Raw genomic sequence first — 23,926 nt, forward strand, 5'->3', positions numbered from 1 at the left:
CTTCCGTTTGTCACCATAGCTAGAATGGTGGAGCTGCCTGTTGGATGAATTTCTGCGTCTCTCAGTGGGAAATAAATCACTGCGCTGGATTTTGAGACTATTGAGCCAACAGGTAAAGTAGTATGTTTACTTTCTTTAAACTCTATTAGAATAGAATTTTTTTTTTTTTTTTTTTAAATTCACTCATATGTACGTCTTCCTTGAAAATTATTTTACATTGTTAGTCTTAATTTTGCTTCTGTTTTTACAGTATTTTTTGTTTTATCATGTTACACAGTAACAGAGAAAACTGGCAGAAGTAGGTTAAGTGAGTGTGAATGTGATTCACAACCCAATCAGCTGCTGTGCAAAACTATTTGGCTCGTTCCCTGTTTTGTTAGTGTCGGACTTGACCGACTTGTGTGACACGAGTACTGCTCAAAAAATAAAGTTTCATCAGTTATTATTGAACACTTCTGTTAAATTTAAAGAAAAAAAAAGTTGAATAATTGGCTTGATTGCGTTTCTGAATTTTAAAATAAGAAAGAAACATAATTATTTTAAGGTTTGGTAAACTCCAGTACAAATAATCACTTTGAGGCTATGTATCTTCTAAAATATGAAGTTCTATATTTAGTTGCTGTTTGCGATATTGTTTGTCGCAAGACTGGACTCATTTTAGTACCTTATTGGAATGAGACATTGGTTTGAGAGGACAGCTTTATTTTATTCTTCTATTATTTTGCGCACTATATTGTCTTCAAGAAAGGCTTTTTTAGGCCTCATTGCAGAAGTTGGTATCATCAAATAACTACTTTTGCAATTGCTGGGGCGGTTCGCAGGCGTCCAATAAATCTGCTAAGTTTAGCACAATGACCTTGTTTGTTATTCTGAATCATGCTGAATCTTTTTAGGCATTTGTTAATGTAATTCCTGCTCCAAGCTCAGTGTGATTAGTGTTTTATATCATGGTCAGTCTTATGGTCACCTCCAGTATATCTTGCATGTATTTGTTTTTTTTATTGATTTTCATGGACTATAGCCAATGTTTATGTTGTTGCAATTTAAGTCTACCACATTAATTTATCACTGTTTTTTTTTTTTTTTTTTTTTTTTTTTTTTTTTTATATATCTTTAAGATATAATTCAGGATGGATTCGAAGAAGAAGAACTTCTTGGACAACTTGCGTCTGAAAACCAAGTTTCCTAACCTCAAGAAGCCTCGCAAGAAGGACCTGGCCAAGCAGGGCAGGGGACTGGCCCACCGACGCAGCATTTCTGTACCAGATCTACTGTTTGTCCCTGGTGAAGCATTTTCTGGAGACAGACCCACCTTCTTCAGTAATTCTCCTGGTCTGAGCGACACAGATTCCATTGCAAGTGGCTCACTGATCACCGAGGGCCCGCTTTTTGCAGAAGAACTGACTGAATCATATCCAGAATCCAAACTGAGAAGTGCACAGGTGGATCACTCCACTCCGGCCTTGTACAGAGCCAGCGCGCCTGTGGAAATGATGGATTTTTATGATGAAATTCAGATTAATTTAGGTTTAGGAAAGTCTGAGGAAGACTTCTACTCACAAGTGGACAAAAGAGCCAAAGGGAAGGATGTATCAAAGTTCACCTTCGAACCGGTTCCTGCACCACGGCACATTTTTAACAGTGAGCCAGCCTCATCACCAAAACCAAATTCTACAGATCGAGTGAGTGAACGGACCTCGGCGGACAAACCACCTTCAGGCTCTGTTGCTGCCATACTAGCCAGGGCTCACTCAATGGGCGACAGTCAAGCGAGTCCTTATGAGAGGAAGACCGAGCAAAGAAAGGTACCTTCAGAAAAAGGAACTCCACCAGCGGTGAGAGCCGTTGCTTCTGCAGACAGACTTTCTCTGAAACTAGATACTGTGGAGACCACGGATGGTCCCTCTCTGGACTCTCCGGGGGGAACCCCAAGTGAGGAGCAGGTCAGTGCTCCTTGGGCGGACTCAGAAGAACTGGACCGAGAAACCTTCGCTCCATTAATGATGAAGGATTTCTCCATTGACGAGTGCCTGCTGGAGGAGAACGAGGATGTTCTGGAGGAAGTGTGTGAGGTCAGTATTTATATTTAACCCCTGACATACACAGTCTTAAATGTTTCTTTTTAGAGGAACAAGCCAAATAGAAAGTCTGCAATCTAAATATGCTGATGAAACTCTAGTATCAAAACGTGAATTGTATCTGTTCATCCGTGGTTTCTTTACATGTTACAAGCAAAGTATTATTGTCAGTACCAAGTAGTTACTTTTTGGTTTTATTAAAAGCAAGTAAAGGTGAAAGTGACCCCCTAATTTGGCCCTCGGCTATTGTTGAAACCCAAACTGTTACATCCTCGTACCTCGACATGGCACAGATAAGACGACCAGTTGAAACCAGTTTTACAAGCTCAAATAGAATTTTTTCAAGAACACACAAAGGTGATAAAATCTCACTTTGTTTCCCACTTTTTAAAAATGCATTCAGCAGAATTTACATAACATAGACACACCGCAATCCTTTGTTCAGTCTCGACCAGCTGTTTTCTGATGATTTTCAGTGTTTTTCCCATAAGATTTTCTCTAAAATGATTGTTTTCTTGTATAGATGTCCAGTGAACCTTGTGACTTCTTTGATGAAACTGTCCAAGATCCCTTGGAGAGCTCTGTGAGTTCTCCTTCAATGAAAGTGAGCCGAGCATCCAATGTGGGACGGATTGTAAACGTGATTTCTTGTCCGCAGGAGGTTCAGACAGCAGGGCCTGAGGTCCAAACCCCGGCCCCATTTCAGAGGTATCTCTTGAACATCAACCTGAAGCACGGAAAGAACCTGGTCATCAGAGATAAGCGCTCTGGTAGGTTGTCACCCTGCAGGTGATCCATAAAACATCTTCATCTTTCAGAGACTGAAAGACTGAACAGCGCTCTCATTTAGATGTTGAAAAGAAAAAAAGTTAAGTCTTTATCACAGCAAATCCTTATTTTACAGCATTACATTTTTAAACACATATACCATACCGTATCAGATTTGTTAGCCCGGCCAAAAGAATTAACTTCTTTCTTTGATAGCTTTTGTCTTCAGCTAAAAAGTGTATTTTTAGAGATTTGTGGAAGTTCAAACATGGCAGTTGGGTGCATGTTGGTAATCTTGCAGCCATTGAGAGTTAAAGCAGACGGCGAGACATGAATGGAAAATAGGTTAGTTCATAAGAGAAAGATGGGCTGTGCGCAGTGTGATGTGCCCGTTTACCTGTCAGCATGACGTGTGCTGTTGAGTGATGCACAGTACAAAGAAAAAGAATGGTAAAGCATGCAGTCAGACCAGTATGACAAAGCAGGAACTAGGACAAAGTTATAAGTTTCAATTAAAGAACATCCACATGAAACTATTGCACTCAAACAGCTGTTGCCTAAAGATAAATTAAAAAAAAAAAGAAAAAAATCTATATGGAAGATTTTTATGTTTAAGCAGCTGCAAGTTCTTTTGATTACTTTGTTTAGAATTGTCATATTGATGCATAGAATTATTACTAATATTTAAAGGACATTTATTTATGCTTTTTTTTTAAGCTATTATTACATTAGTTTTAAACGTGGGTAAATGTTGTTGTGTGATGGCCCATTAACACAGAAGAAAGAGAAACCAAAGTGATGCCGGCCTTCGAGGCTCTGGTCTTGATTTGCTTTTGGAAAGCAGCAACCTCAAGTGGTCATAACTGGAAATTACAACACATGAAAGAAATCGTGTGTGGTCCTGCTAAATATGGCAGCTCACAGTCACCATTTTTTGAGTCATTTTTTCCAGAGGATTTTTGAAAGGTTGATCTTTCACAGTGCTGATCTTAGTAGGAAGAGATTGGCCATTGTAGTTCATTACTATGGCTCATGTAGCTTTTGGATTCTGCTTCTTTTGTTAGGAAGAGAAAGACCATATCACACCTGAGTGTTTTTTTTTAATTCCCAGCAAAATAGTGATTGTGCGAGGTGTTTTTTTTTTTTCTTCACCCTGCCTGGTGGCAGAGGACCCACCAAGCCCAGCGCCCTCCTTGCGTTCTAGTTGAGATCTTACTTTCCCTGACAAGATGGCACCACGATGATGCAATCCCCGCACGCATCCTGTCTATCTGCTGTTTGCCCAACAATCAACACCGTGCCAAAGGATCACCAATGGCATACATTGTCATTACATATTCTGAAAGGACCCACGCCACCAGCCCCCCCACCCCTTGTTTTTTTTGTCCTCTCCTTTTTTCCCATTAATTTCCATCGTCACCATTCTCAGCCATGCCAGAGCTTTTCTCCTTGCTAGCTGCCACATTCTCCTCCTGTCAAGTTGCCTGGAGGTTTCCCTGTCACAGGCTGGCAGGGTGGAGCTGCTGTGGGTCCTGCCTGCCTTTGCGAGATGTTCATTTGGAGTGGGGAGCTGACAGGCCTGACAGCCCATCCCCACAGGGCCTTTGTCATGTGATTCAAGCCTCCCTGCAGGCTCTCTCAAGCACCCCTTTATTCCTCTATACAAATGAAGGCATGGGGCTGGCTTTCATTTTTTTGGCCAATCTGCATGCAATTGCAGAAACAAAGAAGTCCCATACCCCCACCCCACTCGCAGACAGACTTTCTTAACAGGCTTGGGAGATTAACACTGGTTGCTTCTCGATCTTGGTTTCTGGTTGCCTCACGCTGGCGATTGTTTCTACTCTGACAATTAAACAGCTACATTCCTCTGTTTTCGCCATGTGTGGGGCGCATCTCCTGCCTACATATTTCAGCGTCTCACACGAACAGCATGGGGGGAGGGTGTGTATGTTTGTGTGTTTTCTTGCGGTGCACATTTTTACGGTCGTTATATCTTCCATGAGGTTTGAACAGAATAACTCATTCCTGTCGCTGATTCTCTTAAAATCTGTAATCATCTGATAACAGTAGAACACAAGTGATTGATAATGCGCTCAGTTTCAGTTTGTGTGATACATTTCAGGTACCAGTGATCCCTACGTGAAGTTCAAACTCGAGGGAAAACAGTTCTATAAAAGCAAAGTGGTCTACAAAAACCTGAACCCCCGGTGGAACGAGTCCTTCTCTCATCCTCTTCGAGACAGAGAACACAAGGTGGAGGTTCGGGTAAGGACTGTTTGATTGAATATAATTGGAATATTTTACAACAGTTGAGCCAGATCCCACAAATTAAAGTTCATATGAGAACTCAGGAGATCTTTGTAATAACGTTGCAGGTCTACGATAAAAATCGGACCACTGATGAGTTCATGGGCTCTAGCAGTATTTGTCTGACAAATCTCGAACTGTACAAGTGAGTAATATGATTTCAAAATAGATATTATAAAGTCTGTTATTCAAGCTGTACAAAAGTAATCATCATTTTTTAATATTTCTGACCATTCTCTGTCTCTGCAGGACTTATGAAATTGAGCTGAGACTTAATGATCCCAAAAGTAAAGAAGACGACATGGGCGCTATTATTGTTGAGGTCTGCCTAATGTTCAGAGATGCCACCATCAAGAGAAGTCCTGTAAGAATACTCCTGATATGAGAAGTTTGTGTGTGTTTGCGTATGAAACTTTTTGTTTTGCTTTTGATGTTTGTTTTCTAAATTAATTCTTGGGTTTCTTCTCTCCTTTCAGAGATGGCCACAAAGAAAGAACAAGGTACGAGTTTTCAAATAATCCCATTTAATTTAAAACCTGAATTTGCACATTTGATTGAGAACGCAATTAGTATATGCTGCTCAGGTATTTCCTTGTCTCATGTTATATCTTGACTAAAGGCACTAGGGGGCAGTAGCTCACTGTACTATGGTGCAACAAAGAATGAGGCGTATGCTCAGGACTCAGGCTTTTGTGTGTAACCTTGTATTGAGCTCTGCCTATTTCTTTTGTGGTTTTATAGTTAACCTTTTTAGCAATGCATACCATTTTCAATGGCATCATTTTGTTTGAAAGAGTATGGTAAGGTATCACATTCTGAACAAACCGAAAATAATAATATTGACTGAATATGTTGTCATGAAAGAGCCCTCAGAGGAGCATTATTAAGCCCTATTTGGTTGTGTTGTAAACAAAGTTCCATCTCTCCTCAAGTGGATTTCAATATATTGCAGCTGTAATTAGATTCAGAGTGAAATAGGAGGGTTGCTGTTTGGGACTCACACTGCAGCGAGTGGGTTTATAATTCACACCTATGCTGTCACTACATCTGCCACTGTTCAGTCTCTTGATGGTCCAGTAGACAATCTCAATTTGAAATTAGATGACAAAGGAATGAATGCCATTTTCATACACATTGTAGGTTATCCACTGCAGATGGTTAAAGATACTCAAAGGGAGGCAGAAGCGTGTAGTGGGACTCTGCACAGTGTTCTGCTGCCTAAATCACAGTGCTAATTTAACAATGTAACAATGCCATTTTTTCCCATTTTCGTTTTTTGACAAACGGACAATATCTTATTGCATTTAACACCTATCCTGGAAGTGCTGAATACCCAGCTCTTACGGCTCCGCTCCCCCTCTGTCAGAACATCGTTCTCTCCCTCTGTGTTGCCACCACAGAGACAGGGGATGGCAAGTGCCTGAGTAAAACTCTGCTGTGTGATAGTGTTTCAAACAGGAGGGGGCGTATGGGAGAAGCGGAAGGGGGGCTCGGCTGTTCGAGGCACGCTGCCAGTGCGGGATGCCTAAGATCGGCAAGGCTGATAATTCCCAGGCATAGCGGGCAATAACCCAGATGTTAGGATGTAATATCACAGCTGTGGATGGACAGTGCTGAGGTACCAGCCAAATGGACCTGGGTCTGAGCTCATCATGCTTGTCCCCATGCTGTCCCACCATATGGAAGCAATCGCACAGCCCTTTTAGGACCAGGAATAGATTCTCTTTAGGGGCCACTTACAGTTAAGTGGAATTGTTTTATTGGCCGCTGAGATAGAAATGTGTCCAAGATAAACACTTGGGATGACTTGGCTGAGGCCTGTTTTATATCGCTCCTCCACTCCCTCTGTTCCTCTTCTTTTGAAGGGGCTGATATTTATAGGGCTGTGCCTGTGGTATTCCATGTTAATTCAGGTCCCAGAGATGTGCTTTGATCCCCTCCGGATTGGGTGGCAATGTGGGTTGCGACCCCGTAGTGATGAGGAGGGGCCGGAGTGGCAGGGGAGTTGCAGTGGGGCTGTTTGAAGCGTCGTCGCCGGGGCAGCCGAAGGAGCCGGGCAATCAAAGAGGCTAGAGCAGATTACGCTCCTGCTCTTTAATTACAGTCAGCCCTACACAACCTCTGTGCTGTTTGTTTTTACAGCCCTGGCCTATCACCGCATGGCCTCACGGGAACTCTAACATGGAAACATATCAAGGCCCCTCTCTCTTTCAGCTCCCCCCCTTCCTTGACACGCGGCGGAAGAGGTGGATTATTTGCTTTGCTCGTCCTTTATTTCAGACTTCTCATAATCACGAGATCTTCTTTACCTTTATTGCTTTACATTAGCTCGAAAGATATGTATTTTGTGCGAGTTAAATTAGACCTGGAAGAATTTGCCAACATGCATTAAACTCTGATGCCGGCCATACATACTGCATGTATGCATAATTTGCTGATGAGAGAGCTGTGTAGTTTGCATCATTACTCACTGCTGCCTGCTGTCTCTGGTGCAGTATGCCAAGTGTCCTGCCTCCCCACACTCAGTCTGGGAGCCAGTGATGAGTGGGACTGTCACAGCCAGGGACATCTGGCTGCTCGCTGACGTCCCTCTCTTCCTCTCCTTCCAGGAGCCTCCACCGTGTGGCTTCGCCTGTCAGTTGAGATGTGCTAATGTGCTCCAACAGAGATGTGCTATACACACTAAACTTTTTTCATACTCTAATGCACTGCGTGAACATGATGAGGTGCAAGGGTGAGAAAAGTGTGGGGCACAGGAAGCATAAAAAAAACTTGTCATGCACAATTTCTTGAAAAGAAAAAAAAAAAAAAAAATGCAGTATCTGTGTGAATTTTTTTGCTCTGCAGCAGAACCAGGCCGCTCAGCCTCAGCAGCGAACGGCTGAAACGCAGAAGAATCAGCTGAAGAACCAGATGTGGACCGGGGTGTTCGGCATCACCCTTGTGGAGGGACAGGAGCTGCCGCCGTGTGGCCAGGGCGACATTTACGTCCGCTTTCGCCTCGGCGATCAGAAGTACAAGAGCAAGGTTGGACTTGCTTTTCTCAAGTCTTTCTCTTTTCACATTTCTCCAACCCTCCCTGTTTAAAAAAAAATATATATATATATATATATATATATATATATATATATATATATTTTTTTTTTTTTTTTTTTTTTTTTTTTTTTTTTTTTGCTGTCGATTTAATCCCTTCTCGTTCTACTTTAACTTTCTTCCTTGCCCCTATCTCTTACTTCCCTGCTTCTCTCTCCCAGCAGGTGCCTGTCAGTGACTCACCTCCACCTTGGCTCACTGGGCCATGGCAGAGGCAGCTCATTAGACTGGGCAAAGCTGCCACTCACTTCTCACTGTGCTTCGGGTGCCGGGCTTCATTGCCTTCATTTGCATACCCAGCATGCCCTGTTCATCTACCTGTACTTGTTGGCCTCCCCCCTGATGATTCTATGGTGCACTTGTCTTGTGTTGTCGTGTCATTTCTTTGTAAACCTCTCTGCTTTCCTCTCTGCTTGTTTGTTTGTTGAACAAAGCTGATTCTAATTGGAAGCTGTCAGTGTTTACAATCCCAGAGTGGCTACTGAGGTGTACACATACAAGCACACGCAGATAGATACACATACACACAACACGCCGCTCTTTCTCCTCTCCTGCCTCGTTCTGGTTGGACTGAATGAAGACTTAATCCACCTGTCATGCAGGAGCTACTCACTCTGTTAATGCATTAAACCTGACATTACGTCAAAGGGTTTGTGTTTGTGCGCGCGAGTGTGTTTCCACACTACTGTATGTGCTGAATCTGTGTCTTCACTGCCCTCAGAACCTCTGCATTCAGACGAATCCCCAGTGGAGAGAGCAGTTTGACTTCAATCAGTTTGAAGATAACCAGGAACCACTGCAGGTGGAGTTGTTCTCAAAGAGAGGCAGGAAGAGCGAGGAATCATGGGGAATGTGAGTATTTTCTGGTTGTTAGTGTTAATTTTGTTCATACAGACACCTTCACAGATCTGGTTAGCTTCACGTGCTTCAATGGAGCAATTTTCTTTTTGTACCTCAGGTTTGAGGTCGACCTGTCGAGACTTCCACTTAATGAGAGACAGCTGTACACTCATGTGCTGGACCCAGAAAAAGGCAGGCTGGTGTTTCTGGTCACCCTCAGACCTTGCTGGGGAGTCTCCATCACTGACATTGAGTCTGCAACCTTGGCCAAGCCTGATGAGAGAGACTCAGTGGTGGATAAATTTGTAAGTGTTTTTTTTTTTTTTTTTTTTAATTTTATTTTGACTTCATTTTAAGACAGTACTTGAGGTGTGTAGTTGACACAGTCAAATTTGAATTGGAGTGCAAATGTCAGCATGTGGGATCTGAAATGTCAACAAGTCCGAGCTGGAAATGGGATATGAAAGAGTTAGGAACTGTGTTTACAAGCAGTGACTGCTCAGCATGCACCAGATTCACCACAAGGTATAAAGGGATCACTACAGAAGCAGATGCACCGGTTTATCAGCAGTGTGGCAAAAGTTACTCTACTTTTTCACCTCATCGACTTAAATGAATTTAAATAAGCCTGTTGACTGTGATGTGGAAACCTCATGGCATTCCTGAGTTAACTTCAAAAGATCTAAACTAAATTGTCAGACAGCTGATTCAAGAACTTTGGTGTTCATATCATTATTGTTTTCACATTAATTATTTTACAACGTATGTAATGTATTTGTGAACAAACTCACTGAATTCTCTTTGAACAGACAAACATATAAACATTGAGAATCATTGTTGATATACTTGGTGAAAATACATTAAATCTTCAGGTCTTATGGTTCAGACATAGCCAGTGACTTGTGGAAGGACCTGTGTTTCATATGAATAATATCCACAGACACATAACAAAATTTTAACTCAATCTGTTTCTCATTTCAGAGTTTGAAAAACTCTTATAAGTGTATGAGAGACGTGGGTTTCCTCCAGGTCAACGTCATTAAGGCAAACGATCTTCCCGCTACAGACCTTAACGGTAAAATGTGACAGCTACACACTCTTGTTTTGCAGTTGCTTGGACAAGTTTTTTTTTTCTTCACCGTAAACAATCACATTTCTCTATTGTTTGCAGGAAAAAGCAACCCTGTATGTGTTGTTGAACTTGGAAACTGTAAACTCCAAACTCACACAATGTCCAAGACCCTGAATCCAGAGTGGAACAAAGCATTTACATTGTAATTAAGACATTTGTAGAAAAAAACATGAGGTCTGTTTGTATATTTTCTGTTTCTGCACATTTTTAATGTGAACATTTGTGTAATTGTTATGCAGTCCAATTAAGGACATCCATGATGTGGTGGAGTTGACTGTCCTTAATGAAAATGGAGACAAGGCTCCTGACTTTATGGGGAAAGTGGCCATTCCATTACTGACTGTAAGTATTTTTAACTATTAAACGCCATGGAAAAGTACGTTCTGGAATCCTTCATGGATTTTAATGTGTCTAAAGGTTCAGAATGGCCAGGTGATATGTCTGTACTTGAAGAAAGAAGACCTGGGAAGAGCTTCGAAAGGGACCATCACACTGGTGCTGGAGATCATCTATAACAAAGTAAAGATTTGAAGCATTTGTTAAAATTGTAATTCTGTCTTATGCAGAGGGGAAGTAAAAGTCTAGTGAAATTGTTGTCTTTTTTACTGTGTCCTCCAGGTCAGAGCTGGCATCAAAACCTTCCAACCAAAGGAGAACAAATTTTCAGAGGAAAACATGAAGTTCTCCAAAAAGGTTATTTCTATTTTTTTTTTTTGTTTTTTTTTGTATGTGTGTGTGTGCAGAATTTGGCAAACAGAATAATAACACTTCCCGAAACATTTGACCCACGCTGAACTCATAAAGCAGGCACACAAAGCTGCACTCGGTCACAGTTTGGATCGGTCATTGTCAACAGAATTACTTTAATTGGCTCTCACTTCATAAATGGCGAATGCGAGATTGTAAAGCTGATTCAACCACATTGCAAAGTCATAAACATTATGTCCAGTATCAAATGTTACTAACTGGTGTTTTATTCCAATTATTTCCCATTAGGTCCTTGCCCAGAATATCTATCGGGTTCGAAAAATCAGCACGGCAGTTCTGTACACGTTACAGTACATTAAAAGCTGTTTTCAATGGGAGAGCACGCAACGGAGTCTAATAGCCTTTCTGGTAAGTCATTGCCTCACGTTAATGAATTCTCTTTAAGCCTTGGGGCGAACAAGTTTTGTCCCATTTCACTGCAGCCCAGTTTTAACTCTTTATGTGAATTAGGTTTGGAAGAGAATCTTTGGTTTAAGCCATTTTCTTCTTCTGCTTGTCTTTTTTTTTTTTTCCCTCCCCCATGAAAAAACAATGGCTGCCTTCTGTTTCTATCCCATCTGTGTGTGATAGATGTGGTTTATCCCTTAAATCAAACCCCACTTGGCTTTCCCTGAGTTCTGATGACATTAGAGTGCATCTGAAGGGGTGGGGTTTGAGCGTTTGTACATCTGACTTCTTAGCAAAGCCTCCTAACCCTGGGGAAGGTGTAAGGAGGATCACAGTCTCAGCTTCCTTGGGTGGAGTAGTGACAGTGTGCCTCTGAGACTTGAACCATGTTTAAATGTCTCTGTTTAGCTGTTTTTAATGAGGGTATGTGATCTCGGGTCCTAAGCTTAAATAATCTGAAAGCACCCAGTGAATCCCCCGCAGTACAGCACATGTAATGTCGTGATTAAGAGTGTACACTTGCCATGAAAAGCCCTGCCAGCGCTGTGTCAGGGTGAGGAAACGGTCACAGACAGGGTGTGTGAAGAACTCTCCTTTCACCGCCTTTCTTCTGTCTGCTCCGTCTCAGGATGACATGCAATTCATACCTGGTGTATTCTGTAAGCCCTTCTCACTGATCCTGAGGTGCAAATCCCCCCAGGCAGTGGCCCGGCTCAGTGTATCACAGCCTTTTAGAGCAGCGCGGCGCACAGACAGGCGGACACACAGACAGGAAGGCGGAGAACAATGCGGGCAATTGTGTAAGGATAAGAGTGGGAGGAAGACTACTATCTGGGAAAGAAAGTTGGAGCGCAGAAAAGAGGAAGACGGTTGAGTAAGAGCGCGGACCGATAGCGAGAGACGGGCAGGAGAGCAGGAGGATAGGCAGGCTGACAGGTGACAGGTCAGCAGGACGAGGCCATCTTCCTCCACCTATAATTAGATCCTCCGCGGGCGACGAGTGTGTGTGGTGGTACACTCTAATCTTTCATTTCCACGTCTGCTCCACCTGCTGCTTAGGAGTACGGCGGGCAAAATACAGATTTTTAGAAAAACTCACTTTTTTGTCATGATTGTCTTTGTCACCACAGAGAAATGTTTTTTTTTCAGTGTCCTCTCAGCGTAGATGATTTTATTTATTTTTTTTAAGCAATTAATATGTTATTCTTTGATTGCAAACAAGTAGCTTGTTTTCAGGCACCGGCGCACAGGAATGTTTAAAAGCAGACAGAGGAGTCAGAGTCTGTCTGTGACGAGGTGTGCTTCAAATAGTCCGGAAGTCAGGGGTGGCTGGTGAGAATTGCCCAAACAGAGAAAACCTGGCACTGTTATTCATCACCCACTCATCAAGCAGACTGAGAGCTCGGCGAGCGAAAAGTTCTTTTTGTCAATGATTTATTATGTTCTCAACAAGTAACAAGTACAATGAAACATGCTAATCACATGTAAATATCAGAGGAGGATGGCTTGAATCCTCGCTGCCCGTGCGACTGTCAGATAAGGGCAGCAGCAAGGTCTTGACTGACTGTCATTTACAAGCCAAGTGCCGTGCCACAATCCTCACTCCTGCCCCTGCCCACTCCAAGGGCATCCACCGTACGGTCACTTTTCCTCCTCCGAGTCATCATTTCCAATTAAGTTCGTGTTTGGAGCTGTCTGAAGCAGCATGCCACCATGTGCTTTAATGAAAGCGGCTCCCACTCCTATCTTTATATCTTTAGGCAGTGGTAATAAGGTAACTGATTCAGACATTGACAGATGGCCTCTGCTTGCCTCTCAGATGTGCATAATTATACCACTAGTGTCTGCTCTTTTCCACCGTGGCAGGCAAGCGCAGGGCTTCTCGGGGTATGCCAGTAGGAAACACTGCATTGGTGGGTCTAGCTTTAATATACATTACAATACATTATTTATCATGCATACAGACCGGCGGTACCCTTTTACTCTCTGTACATCCTGTAATGCATTACCACTGCTGTGGTTTTTACTGGGACTGCGGGATGCTCATGTAGTGCTTTACCAGGAATACTTTGCCATTATATCACTCAGTCCCACAGGCCAATTCTCTGACCTCCGCACGGCATGCAGCCTGCATTGCTGTCTTGTTTATGTAGATTCATGTATGCATTATGAAGTGGTTGTTGGTACGTGGTGTGCAGGGTATTCAAATTTTTGCATAAGGGATCATCTCTCTGGTTCACAGTAAGCAAGTATATACAAAAAAGTGTTAGTTTCATATCTATCAAGATGATCCCCTCATGAGTAGTAATCAGAAAACTACACAATGGCTTATTTAGTTTGTAAGCTCCTGCAGGAGGAGGACGTCTTGCAGCGCTGTTACTGTTTGCGAGTGCAGGAGGTTACTGGTTTTGATTTTGAAAACTCATCAGCAGAGTCCACACTGTTTGAAGTTGTCTTCAATTTTTCCACCAATAGGCTGCACGTTTAAAAAAAAAAAAAAAAAGCCCCTCTAATTAGGTAATGTGATTAAAAAAGAATTGGAATTAAAAAAAAAACCTTTCTCACGCATTTAAACAAAGTTTTGGCAAATCCTCATAAACATTTTCATCAGTGAATGAAATACAAACAAGAAATTTGGATTTTCTCTTTTTTTTTTTCCACTCCTCTTGTTTATGCTACTGTAATGAGCCGAGGCTCTGCACTTTTCAAGAGTTTGACAACAGCATGTTCCTTTCTCAGAGAGAGAGAAGAATGTGACAGCTAAAATCTTCATAAAATAACTGCCTTTAGATGTGCTTTTCACTAAGACTGAGAGAGATGAATGTGCTATACATCAGCAGTGACTGCGGAGGGGTCACCCAGAGTTCTTTGCTGCTCTCACAGTTTGCGCCTGTAGATGGAGCTACAGCACTGCTAGAAACACAGACGGAGGCTTCTGCAGACATCAGATCAGTTACTTTTCCCAACAGGAGCCATTCGTGGGAACAACTTGGAGTGAAATCCTCCATTCTGTATGTTAGGACTAAGACATAACTTTCTTTCACAAGAATAAAAAGAGGAGGGAAGGGGGGGGGGGAAAAAGCTAAATGAGCATGTATTAGGCAGCCAAATTAATCTGTTTCAGAAGTTTCAAGTTAAGAACAATTTTGATTTAGATGAAATGGATGAAAGGTAGGGAAAAAAAAGGATCATTTACACTTGAAAGCTGATTTTGAGCTTTGCTGTCATTAGACCGCTTTAAGTATTTAAGTAGAATTAATATTTTAACATATGAGCTACCTCATCTGTCAGGAGTTTGACTAAAAAGAAACCTGTATACCTTATGCGAGTATTTGAACCGTTTTCTTTTTGACACTGCCAGGTAGCAACTGCTTTAGACATCATTTGACAGCCTGTGAAATGCTGATTGCCTCACATCACACACTGTAAAGATGGCATTTGATGAATGTTTGATGCGGTGCAGCTGTAAACACACTTGGCAGCTGCAACGGGTCCGTTTTTGGGGGCTGATAGAATCATCGTCTCCCCCAGATGAGGGCAGGACGGGGTCAGATCTGGCTCCAGAGGCCTCGGGAGACCACCTGTGTGGAGCCCGCTGCAGTCGGGGCCATTAACCAGAGCACCAGCCCGGCCGAGATCAAGGCCGTAATCAGAGTTGTCATAATTGTTCTTGTTAACACTGTCCCTGAAAATGAGACGCGTTGTGAGTCTTGGATCTGCTCTTTTGTGGTTTACTGCATTGCAGTGCGGCCGGGCTTTTGTGAGAACAGCGAGAGGACTGTGCACGCCTGTGAATTGTCTCCTTGTTTCTGCTTTGCATCTGTTTTCTCTCTGTTTGAAAAAGTTGGAGGCCTTAAGGAGTGGGCTTCTTCGGTCTCCCGGGGGTTAGACTCTCCATCTCCTTGGCTGTGGGAGTTCTCACAGGCTGTGCAGTGGGAATGTGTCTAGTAAGAACAAAAAGTGATGGCGGTGTGTATATTCAATGTTTTTTTTTTTAGTCTGGGAATTATTAATTATTAAATGATAGACTGTGAAACCTTGCAAAGTTCTTATTTGTCTTCTGATTTACCACAGGATTAATATTTAGCAGCTGTAGTTGACAGCTCTTCAGGATATCCGAACACAACATGTAACCTTTCACCACTAATATTCATTTAATTAGCAAAATTATTCTTGTTTTTATGTTTTTAAACTTTCAAATCAGAAAAACACACATTAAAAAAAAATCAACATCATTATTGAGAAGTATTGTAAAACAACATATATTAGTAGTATCGAGAAGGTAAGATTATATGTGGGCATCTGTTGCTCTTTGTTGTTTTAGATTATGCATGTTTTCAGCCTGGTTGAAGTGTGCTCTGCGTTTGACCCCATTGTGTGCGCCGTATCATAATGACTGCCTCGAACGCACTCGCCACCTTCCTACTCACAGAGGACACCTCTCTCTTTGTGCAGCTGAGGCAGCGACCTGTCCACCCCTGTGTGTGACTGTTTCGGGGGGCCGGTCTTGGCCCCGGCGCGCTAACTTGTGTGAGTCGAGCTGACAGGGAGAGAGAGTCCATGCCACTCCCCTTCCCTCCACCTCCTCAGGGGAAAAAGGCTCGCATGGCAGATCTGTCACCCAGGAGGTCGCTCAGTGTTAACGCTCCCGACACGGATTAAACACTAGTGGCCAGTGCCGGAGTGCGGGGTCAGTGTAGCCGCCACTGACAGACACCACGGGGCCCCCGCTGACTGCCCCGCTCCAGCCTCGCACTGGCGCTCCGCTCGCCCTGGCATGTGTCAGACAGGCAGGGAGACAACGGCCAGAGCTGGCCCTGTGAGCAAATGCTAATGCCTCGCCTCGCACAGCTGCTCTTCCTGAGTGCTTTGATAAAGCGCTATCGCTATTGCATTTTACCGTGCAGGTGTTCTTACAAGCTGTGGCATTTGCTTATCGTCGTGCTCCCGCTAACCTTTTGTTTACAACTTTGAAAATGCAATAAGAAAATCCTGTAAATTAAACTGTATCACACTGGTGATAATACTATAAGACTCAAAGTTATTCAAGGATTGATATATTGTAAATTAACGTTTGTGCATTTGTAATTTATTTCTCTAAAAATAATAAATGTGACCATAGCAAAAATATAGATTGTCATTTTATTAGATTTTGTACAGAAAATAATGTTAAACTATTTGCTTTCAAGATTATGTTAATTTAATTTACTGTATAATTTGCGAGAACTGACGTCGCCCCGCTGAAGAGCCGCATGAGGAATTCCGTCTTATTGGTATCTCTTTTGATAGTAGCCTCTCCCTTTTACCCCCTCGTCCACTCTCACTCTATCCTCCCTCACTCTCTCCCTCCCTCTCTCTCTCTCTCTCTCGCTCTCTTTCTTTCTCCGTCTTCCTCTCTTTCTCCCTCTAAGTCGATAAGGCTTGAGCTGAACGTATGTGAAATATTTATTCAGCGTTAGCTCAGAGCACCATGGCTGCCCACACACTCTACCTGCCCTGAAGAGAAATCTTATCTGCGCTTCCTCTGCCGCTGACACCCCCTGAAAGCCTGTCCCCACACTGGCCCGAGCTCAACACAAATTACATGTCTCATTGCTCTGCATTTACAGCTACTTTAAAGCCTGCCGCTTCTGTCCCCGGCATGAGCCCCTCTCAACCAGAATCTGCTTCAGCCCGGCTAAAAAAACAAAACAGGACTTGCATGAGTTGCGCTGCTACTTCTGATTTTTTATTCTTTTTTTTTTTTTTTTATAATAAATTTGATTGATTTTCCTTTAAAAAAATCATTTATTGTGACAATTATACTCGGTTTTGCAGCGGTCCCTGTTTTTGATTAATTATATCACATACATTCATGTATTTTGTAAATATTTTTCTGTTTATTCACACAAGAGTGCATCCTCCTGTCTGCCTCTCACACACACAGACATCCACGCACATGCAGACATAAACCCTGCAGCCTATAGTCAGCCTTAAACTCTTTCAGTATATGTTCACGTAATCTGGCATCCGTCCACAGCCCCCATGACTGACCCTCATAATGCTGGCTGGCGCTCTTCTTGCTTTGTTTAGCTTTCCAAGTGGAGTGCAACTGAAGAGAAGTAGTGAAGACAGAGCCAAGATTAAATCTTCTGTGTGTTTGGTTGGTACATAGTTTAAAAATAAGGGTATTTATGAAATCCACCACAGGAACGAAAACTGAAAGTTTTTTTTCTCCCACCAAAACAGTAATGATATTATATGACTCCTGGTGCTGTGACATTATATTAATTTAGCATATCAACAGTATTATTGGTGTTACGTTGATGTCATCTCTGTATTTATAGCTCGTCGGCGGCTGTAATGTATAAGGAGCGCATTTGGCAGCCTTGTAGTCTGGCAGCACGTCTGACAGTCAGTGCTTTAGGTTGCTAGATTGGGCCACCCCCTGTTAATCAATTTACAGAACGGTAAAAACTTTTATAGAAGGTGTCTTTGTCCCTTTGTTCCTGCTACGATCCTTTCTCCCTCTCCTGGGAGAGTGTGGGTGGTGGGAGCTGCCATGCTTGCTCAGCTTTAAGTTATTTTATTCACACTTTTAATCGCTGAGTGCTTTATTATTAGGTGCTGGATTCTGCTGGCCAGGGGATCTGCATGAGAAGGCGCAGAATGCATTTAGTGGAATCATATTAATGGCACTATAAAACAAATCTGTCAGGCTGTTCTTAACCCTCCTGGCAGAATTGCTCTGCCCAGGGTTGCCCCCTTCTCCAAGCGCTTACAGGTGGCTAAGGAGAGTGCATCTCCATCATCTACTCCACCATGTGCTAATAGTTTTATTAATTCATTCTTTTTTTTCCCCTCCCCAGGCACCCTGCGCATAATCACACACACATTTTTCAGCTAAATGGTGTTTGTCAAGGGAGGGTTCCTACATTAGAGACACTCCTCCCAGACATACATACCAACACTTGTTCAATTACAAGTTGCTCGTTATCCAATTCTGCTGTGCGCAAACCAAAATGCTCAAGTATATCATTAATTAATACCTCTCCGGCTTTTGTTTTTCTGCTTTATTTTTTTTTTCCCGGTCACATAAATGACTGTCTTACCTCTTGAGTAACATATTAGCATTGTTGTGTTGCAAAAGTTCAAGGTTTTTCTTGTGTGTAATTTGTTGACGGTAATAAAATTGTGCAGCTGGACCCTGAAGTGGAGTCAAATAAAAAGTAGATGATCTTTTCTTTTTTTTAAATTTAATACGAACTTGCGCTTACTTGTGAGAGACTGCACTTTGTCTAACACGTCTTTTAATCACTCAGCGGATTGCTTATAAAACATAAACCACTTAGTGGCGAATTAGATCTGTCTCCATTTCACAGAAACCCGCTAGAATGTGAGGAGACAAGGGGAAGATATAGTCCTGCCTCTGCTCATTACTGCGGGATATCTGACGGCAGAGTCTCAGTCGGTGCACCTGAGTGAAGGAATCCGGGAGCTTTTTCCAGATGTTTCTCTCCATCGTTTTTATTAGTGTTAAAAAAAACCATGTAAATCCCGAACACATGGGTTGACATACCATGAGGGAGGAATTGAGAAGATTTTTCTGACAGTTTTGGTTTATACCCTCATTTAAGCTCTCAGTTTAGACACAAGGCATTGTATTTCTGTAGGCTTTTATCTTGTCCACTGAGCCAGAACGCGGTGAGCAGAAATTTGCATTAGTGGGCGATTATGAATACCTGTGACAGATTCTCTCTGCTGGCTCCCTGGGCGGAAATGAATTGGCTCCCTCTGTTGACTCGCACAGGAAGACAGAGACCAAGCAATTAGACTTTAGTGGTTAATGTAGCAGCTTTTGCAGGGAGGGCAAGGAGGTTCAACATTCCTGCTGGGCTCATGTCAGTTTCCAGGCACATTTCCCCCCCTTTTTTTTCCCCTTTTTTTATGAGAATACTGGGAATATGACAAGCTACCTGTCCACCAGCCAGCAGAATTCCTCTGGGGTGAGGGGAGCGTCGCTTTAGAATCGCCTCATGGGAACGGAGGTGACAACACATGACGTAAGTTATTCATAACAGAGAGGAGATGCACTGCAGCTATCTCTGCACATCATGCATATTCATTGTTTACCTTTTTTTATCCCTCACCGGTTCTAGTTTGTTGCCGTATACGTAATTTAAATGAGCTCTTAGAAAAAGATAACAATAACATATTGTTCGGTTCCTTGCGTCTCGGACATCCCACTGTGTTCCTGCATGGCGCTTTGGCTCACCCGCCCCTTCCCAGGTTGTTTTTGAGGGGTAATAAGCAATGCGGTGGCGAAGCCTGGGGCGCTTAGGCCACAGTGTTGTCTGCGTTACTCATGCTACACGTTTCCCCGGTGGCCGTTTGAACCTCGGCCTGGTGTGGCGGTAGGTAGACCGCCCCCCAGAGCAACATGCACGGACGCCACGTTGTTGCTGTGACAGGTGCAGTCTGCTGTTTACAGGCCTGCGATTGAGGCCCGAAGGCCTCAGTACTTCACATCCTATCTCGGGCTTTAACTCGAACATATTGTTGGTACTCTGAGCAGCCTGCAGCTCTTTGAGCCCGGACCGCAGAGTGCTACCATTGCGTAGGTTCAGCAGAGCTGTCACAGCATATTCAGCGTTTGAAATAAACACCTTGCTATAAAAGTTAAATGAGTATAACTGCCGTAAAGGGTGCATTAATTATCGGAAAATGTATATTAAAGTTGAACAGCCTGTGGTAAGTAGCGGTGGACCATATGCCGGGCGTATTGGCACTTATTCGTACAATAATAGATTTCAAGATTCGACTTGCTGTGGGGGACACTTTCATTTCATCCCTGTCAACCTGCTGGTGTTATCCTCCTCACACATTCCTGATAATTTCAGTTGGAGACAGACTCATTAGGCTGTCACTAAATGGGTTTAAATGCAGCCGTCCAATTAGTGCTCTGCTGTGAAATGCGGTGGGTGTTGTGCAACGTGCTTAGCACCACTCTTTTACAGAATTATGAGGGATTACTCATTCAGTGTGATCCATCTTATTTCTACCAGGGGTCCTGGCTTTTCTCAGTATCACCACCACAGAGGGGGTAAATGTTGCAAATGCTTCTCCAGTTGCCATATGTGCTTCGTCAGAGAGCGTCGCTGCCTCCGAATCTAAGAGGATTTGATGTGCGAGTTAAAAGACATTATAGCACGCCTATCCATGTCATACTTTCTGTTCAGCAACGAGGCGCTATGCCAGCACCGCGCCGTCGGTGTCTATGCTGCAAATAGGATTTCAAGATATTAAAAGTTGAATGTCTATTACTTTCAAACCACCAGGAGCAAAATCTGTTGCCACTGGCGGTAAATCTCAGAGGCTTTACAGTGCTGTAGTGCTCTTCATGAGATTTGGGATGTGGTTAAATCCATTACATATTTTGTTTTGGGGAACAGGTTTGTGGAGATTTGGAAGCTGCGGGCTGTAACGTGATGTGCTTTGCGCTCTGCTGTCATGTCCTGTCTCCTCAGATCTTTCTGGTGACGGTGTGGCACTGGGAGCTCTTCATGCTGCCGCTCTTCCTGCTCCTGCTCATCGGCTGGAACTACTTCCAGCTCTCCACAGGAAAGGCCAGCTCCAACCAGGACCTGGTGAGTGATGAGTGCGCCTCAGTATTTATTCATACAGATCTGCTGATGCACTCTTTTACATTGAAAATTTATTCAGTACATTAACCCAGCTCTGGCCAAACTGATTGAATGAAATCCTCTTCGTGCACACTGTGGAAATTGCAATTTTACAGTAATGTGAAATAACTGCTCTTTCACTTTCATGTATATTGTATACTATAGGAGTCATTTTCTGAAACACACCTCACACTGTAGACAGTTCTGGCAGCTTTCCATGAAGCTTATAACTGGTTAGACTAGTTTTTTCACATTGTCTCCGAGAACCTCATAAAACATCATTCAGTAAGAAGACACACAAATTAAATCACTCTAAATGCATGGGAAGCTTTATCATCACTTCCACCACATCTGTAAAGACTACAGTTCTATCTACAACACAGCCCTATCCCTACCCTGGCTACTGTTATGGAAATTATGCTTGCCCTACACATGCCTGTGAAGGTTAATACTCTTCACACTTCTGACTGCCCCCCAATTTCGTTGTGTTGTAAGCCTTCTCACTGGCCGGCCAGAGGCCAGGCCTGCTCACAAACACTCACACACACACACACAGACACACACACACACACACACACACACACACACACACACACACACACAGACACCCTCCCCAAAGTGAAATCCCCGGTCCAGTCATTGTGTTTACGGCTACTGGCTAAGATGCCGTCCCTGGGCAATGTTAAAGCTTCGGCTCACCCTCATATCCAGTGTGGAGACTCTGTCACCCCCTCTCTGACCCTCTGGCCGGCAATGACACAGCTCTGTGCCCAGGCAATGTCACAGCGTGCACCACGGTGGGGTCAGGGATGACTTGATATAAAGTGATCTAGGCAACAACATCCAAATTAAATGTGTTTTTTTTTTTTTTTTTTTCCTATCCTCTTTCTGTTTTTCTGTGTGCTTATGTTGTGGAGAAAAGAGATTGCTTTGGTGTGACAGTGCTCTTGTGAGGAAGGCCCTTTTTCACCTCTCCTTTTGTGTGAGGTCACGCCTGTGATGCAGTCTCTATGGAAACAAGCCTCTCCCAATAGGGGTGAATGTACTCAAAGAAAATTTCATTACTAGGTGTTTGTTAAAAATGCTCCAGTGCCCACATGTCCTATTCGTTGAAAATCACCCTCTACCCTTTATTTTCTCTTAGGTGAACATGACCATGGGTGACGATGAAGAGGAAGACGAGAAGGTATTTTATCTTGTCTCTTTCTAACATTTTAAAGGATAATATGTTTTGGTACAATATTAGCTTTTTCGTTTTTCATTATACAAAAAAAAAGGTATATTATTAACTTTTTTTTTTTTTTCCTTACCATTTCATTCCTATATTCCTCAATAGCTTGTATAGAAATCCCCCTCGGACCTTTATAATATCTCCTGCTGAATAACCAAGGCTTTATTACTAGTGTGATATATCTCTGTACTTCCAGAGGGTAAAAACCGTGTTCAGCAAATGGCCAGTCCTCGGAAATTTTCTACTCATTCAAGTTTATATGTTTGCAATTTCATAATGTTGGTAGATTCTCAGAAGCTATTTTCTAACTGTGAATAGGAATATTTTCATACATTCTAAATGAGGGCAACATAGATTAAACAAATGTAGCGTTTGGCTCTTTGTTGGTGTTCTGTGTGTTTGGCGTCACTGCGCAGCGCACCGGTCTCAGATTTGACAGGCCTTTGAAAATCTGTAAATGAGATATTAACTGTATTGTGGATTTAAATAGCTGTTTGGAATAAAAACAGATTGTTCATGTGCATTTGTGGAAAATTAGAGCCTTACATTGAGAGGGATTCTTTTACTACCAAAAGAAATGAACAAAGTGCAGGAAGCCAGCAGCAAACTCTGAAACTGCCCTGAAGGTTATCAGCTATTTTCACTAGTTTGCAAGAGATCATTAAAAATTATGTTTATGATTATATATCTCTGGTGTCTCTTAAAAAAAAAAAAAAAGGCAGGAAATCTTTAAGAAGCCTGAAAATTATACTTCCCACAGCACAGAGTATTCAATTACACACATCCCACTATTTTCTGTAAAGAAGGAAAAGTTAACAGGGATGTGTATTATTGCTTTATGGCAATGAAGTGTGGAACTAACACAAAGCCTCGAAGCAGTGACCCTTGCGCTGCGTGTCTAGGCCCAGGATTCATATCCATAATGCGCTCAATATATTCTGTTGTGATGACCAGGGGCTAGAAAAAAGCCAGCTTCTTTTAAAAACACAGGCACATCCACCAAATCCTGTCTGAAAGGATGGGCTAATTCACAGATGAAACTCACATGATATGTCTGCTCGCACAAATGGAGAGCCACACTTCGTGTCTCTGCTGCGAACTAACTGGTGCTTTAACATGGAATATTCTGGATTTTTTGGATATTAAATTTGAAAGTTTTACCCTCACGGACCAAGTTGTTTTAAGCAGATTGCTAAGTTATTCTTTACCTGAAATTTGAAAGAGAAATATTTCCTTTTTCTGGTTTGAGAAGTGGCAGTCCGCGGTTTACATTTCTCTCTATATGTCATGTGTTTGCAAACTCAGCCTCTTAAAGCTCTTTGAAAGGTTTTCCATGAGCCTTCTAAGCTCTTTCACACTCGGAGGAAATGAAATATATCCTTTCATTTACTAATTAAGCAGTCACCCATGTTTGTTTTAAGCTGTCAGCTTTAATTTAAAGTGGCTTATTTGAAAGTCTTGTTATGGTCTTGCTGTCACTTGAATGTGATATCATGCAGTTAGATCAAGCAGTGTAGCTTTACACACCCTATCAAAGTCTTCTTTAAAAATATTTGGGGTTAAAGAGTGATCAGTGTTAAATTTGACGACTTCAAAGCCTTGCTTTCTTTCCCCTAGTCTCTCCTCTAACATGTGAATAAAGGCTTTTCCCTCTGAG

General features: G+C 42.6%; 1 protein-coding gene across 1 annotated transcript in view; it reads left to right on the top strand.

Moving 5' to 3' along the window:
• Window positions 1-23,926, top strand: part of mctp2a (multiple C2 domains, transmembrane 2a) — a 31,348-nt gene continuing 7,422 nt past the window's right edge. Inside the window, exons 1-19 of the mRNA XM_030096521.1 lie at window positions 1-112; window positions 1,119-2,072; window positions 2,602-2,661; window positions 2,737-2,848; window positions 4,972-5,114; window positions 5,225-5,301; window positions 5,406-5,520; window positions 5,633-5,656; window positions 8,004-8,183; window positions 8,971-9,101; window positions 9,208-9,394; window positions 10,071-10,164; window positions 10,261-10,363; window positions 10,461-10,563; window positions 10,639-10,740; window positions 10,840-10,914; window positions 11,218-11,337; window positions 20,883-21,002; window positions 22,183-22,224. Of these exons, the coding sequence (XP_029952381.1) occupies window positions 1,131-2,072; window positions 2,602-2,661; window positions 2,737-2,848; window positions 4,972-5,114; window positions 5,225-5,301; window positions 5,406-5,520; window positions 5,633-5,656; window positions 8,004-8,183; window positions 8,971-9,101; window positions 9,208-9,394; window positions 10,071-10,164; window positions 10,261-10,363; window positions 10,461-10,563; window positions 10,639-10,740; window positions 10,840-10,914; window positions 11,218-11,337; window positions 20,883-21,002; window positions 22,183-22,224 (2,730 nt within the window). The 5' untranslated portion in view covers window positions 1-112; window positions 1,119-1,130. The remainder of the gene's footprint in view (window positions 113-1,118; window positions 2,073-2,601; window positions 2,662-2,736; window positions 2,849-4,971; window positions 5,115-5,224; window positions 5,302-5,405; window positions 5,521-5,632; window positions 5,657-8,003; window positions 8,184-8,970; window positions 9,102-9,207; window positions 9,395-10,070; window positions 10,165-10,260; window positions 10,364-10,460; window positions 10,564-10,638; window positions 10,741-10,839; window positions 10,915-11,217; window positions 11,338-20,882; window positions 21,003-22,182; window positions 22,225-23,926) is intronic.

Source organism: Salarias fasciatus, chromosome 7 (assembly GCF_902148845.1).
Source record: "Salarias fasciatus chromosome 7, fSalaFa1.1, whole genome shotgun sequence".
Lineage (NCBI taxonomy): Eukaryota > Metazoa > Chordata > Actinopteri > Blenniiformes > Blenniidae > Salarias > Salarias fasciatus.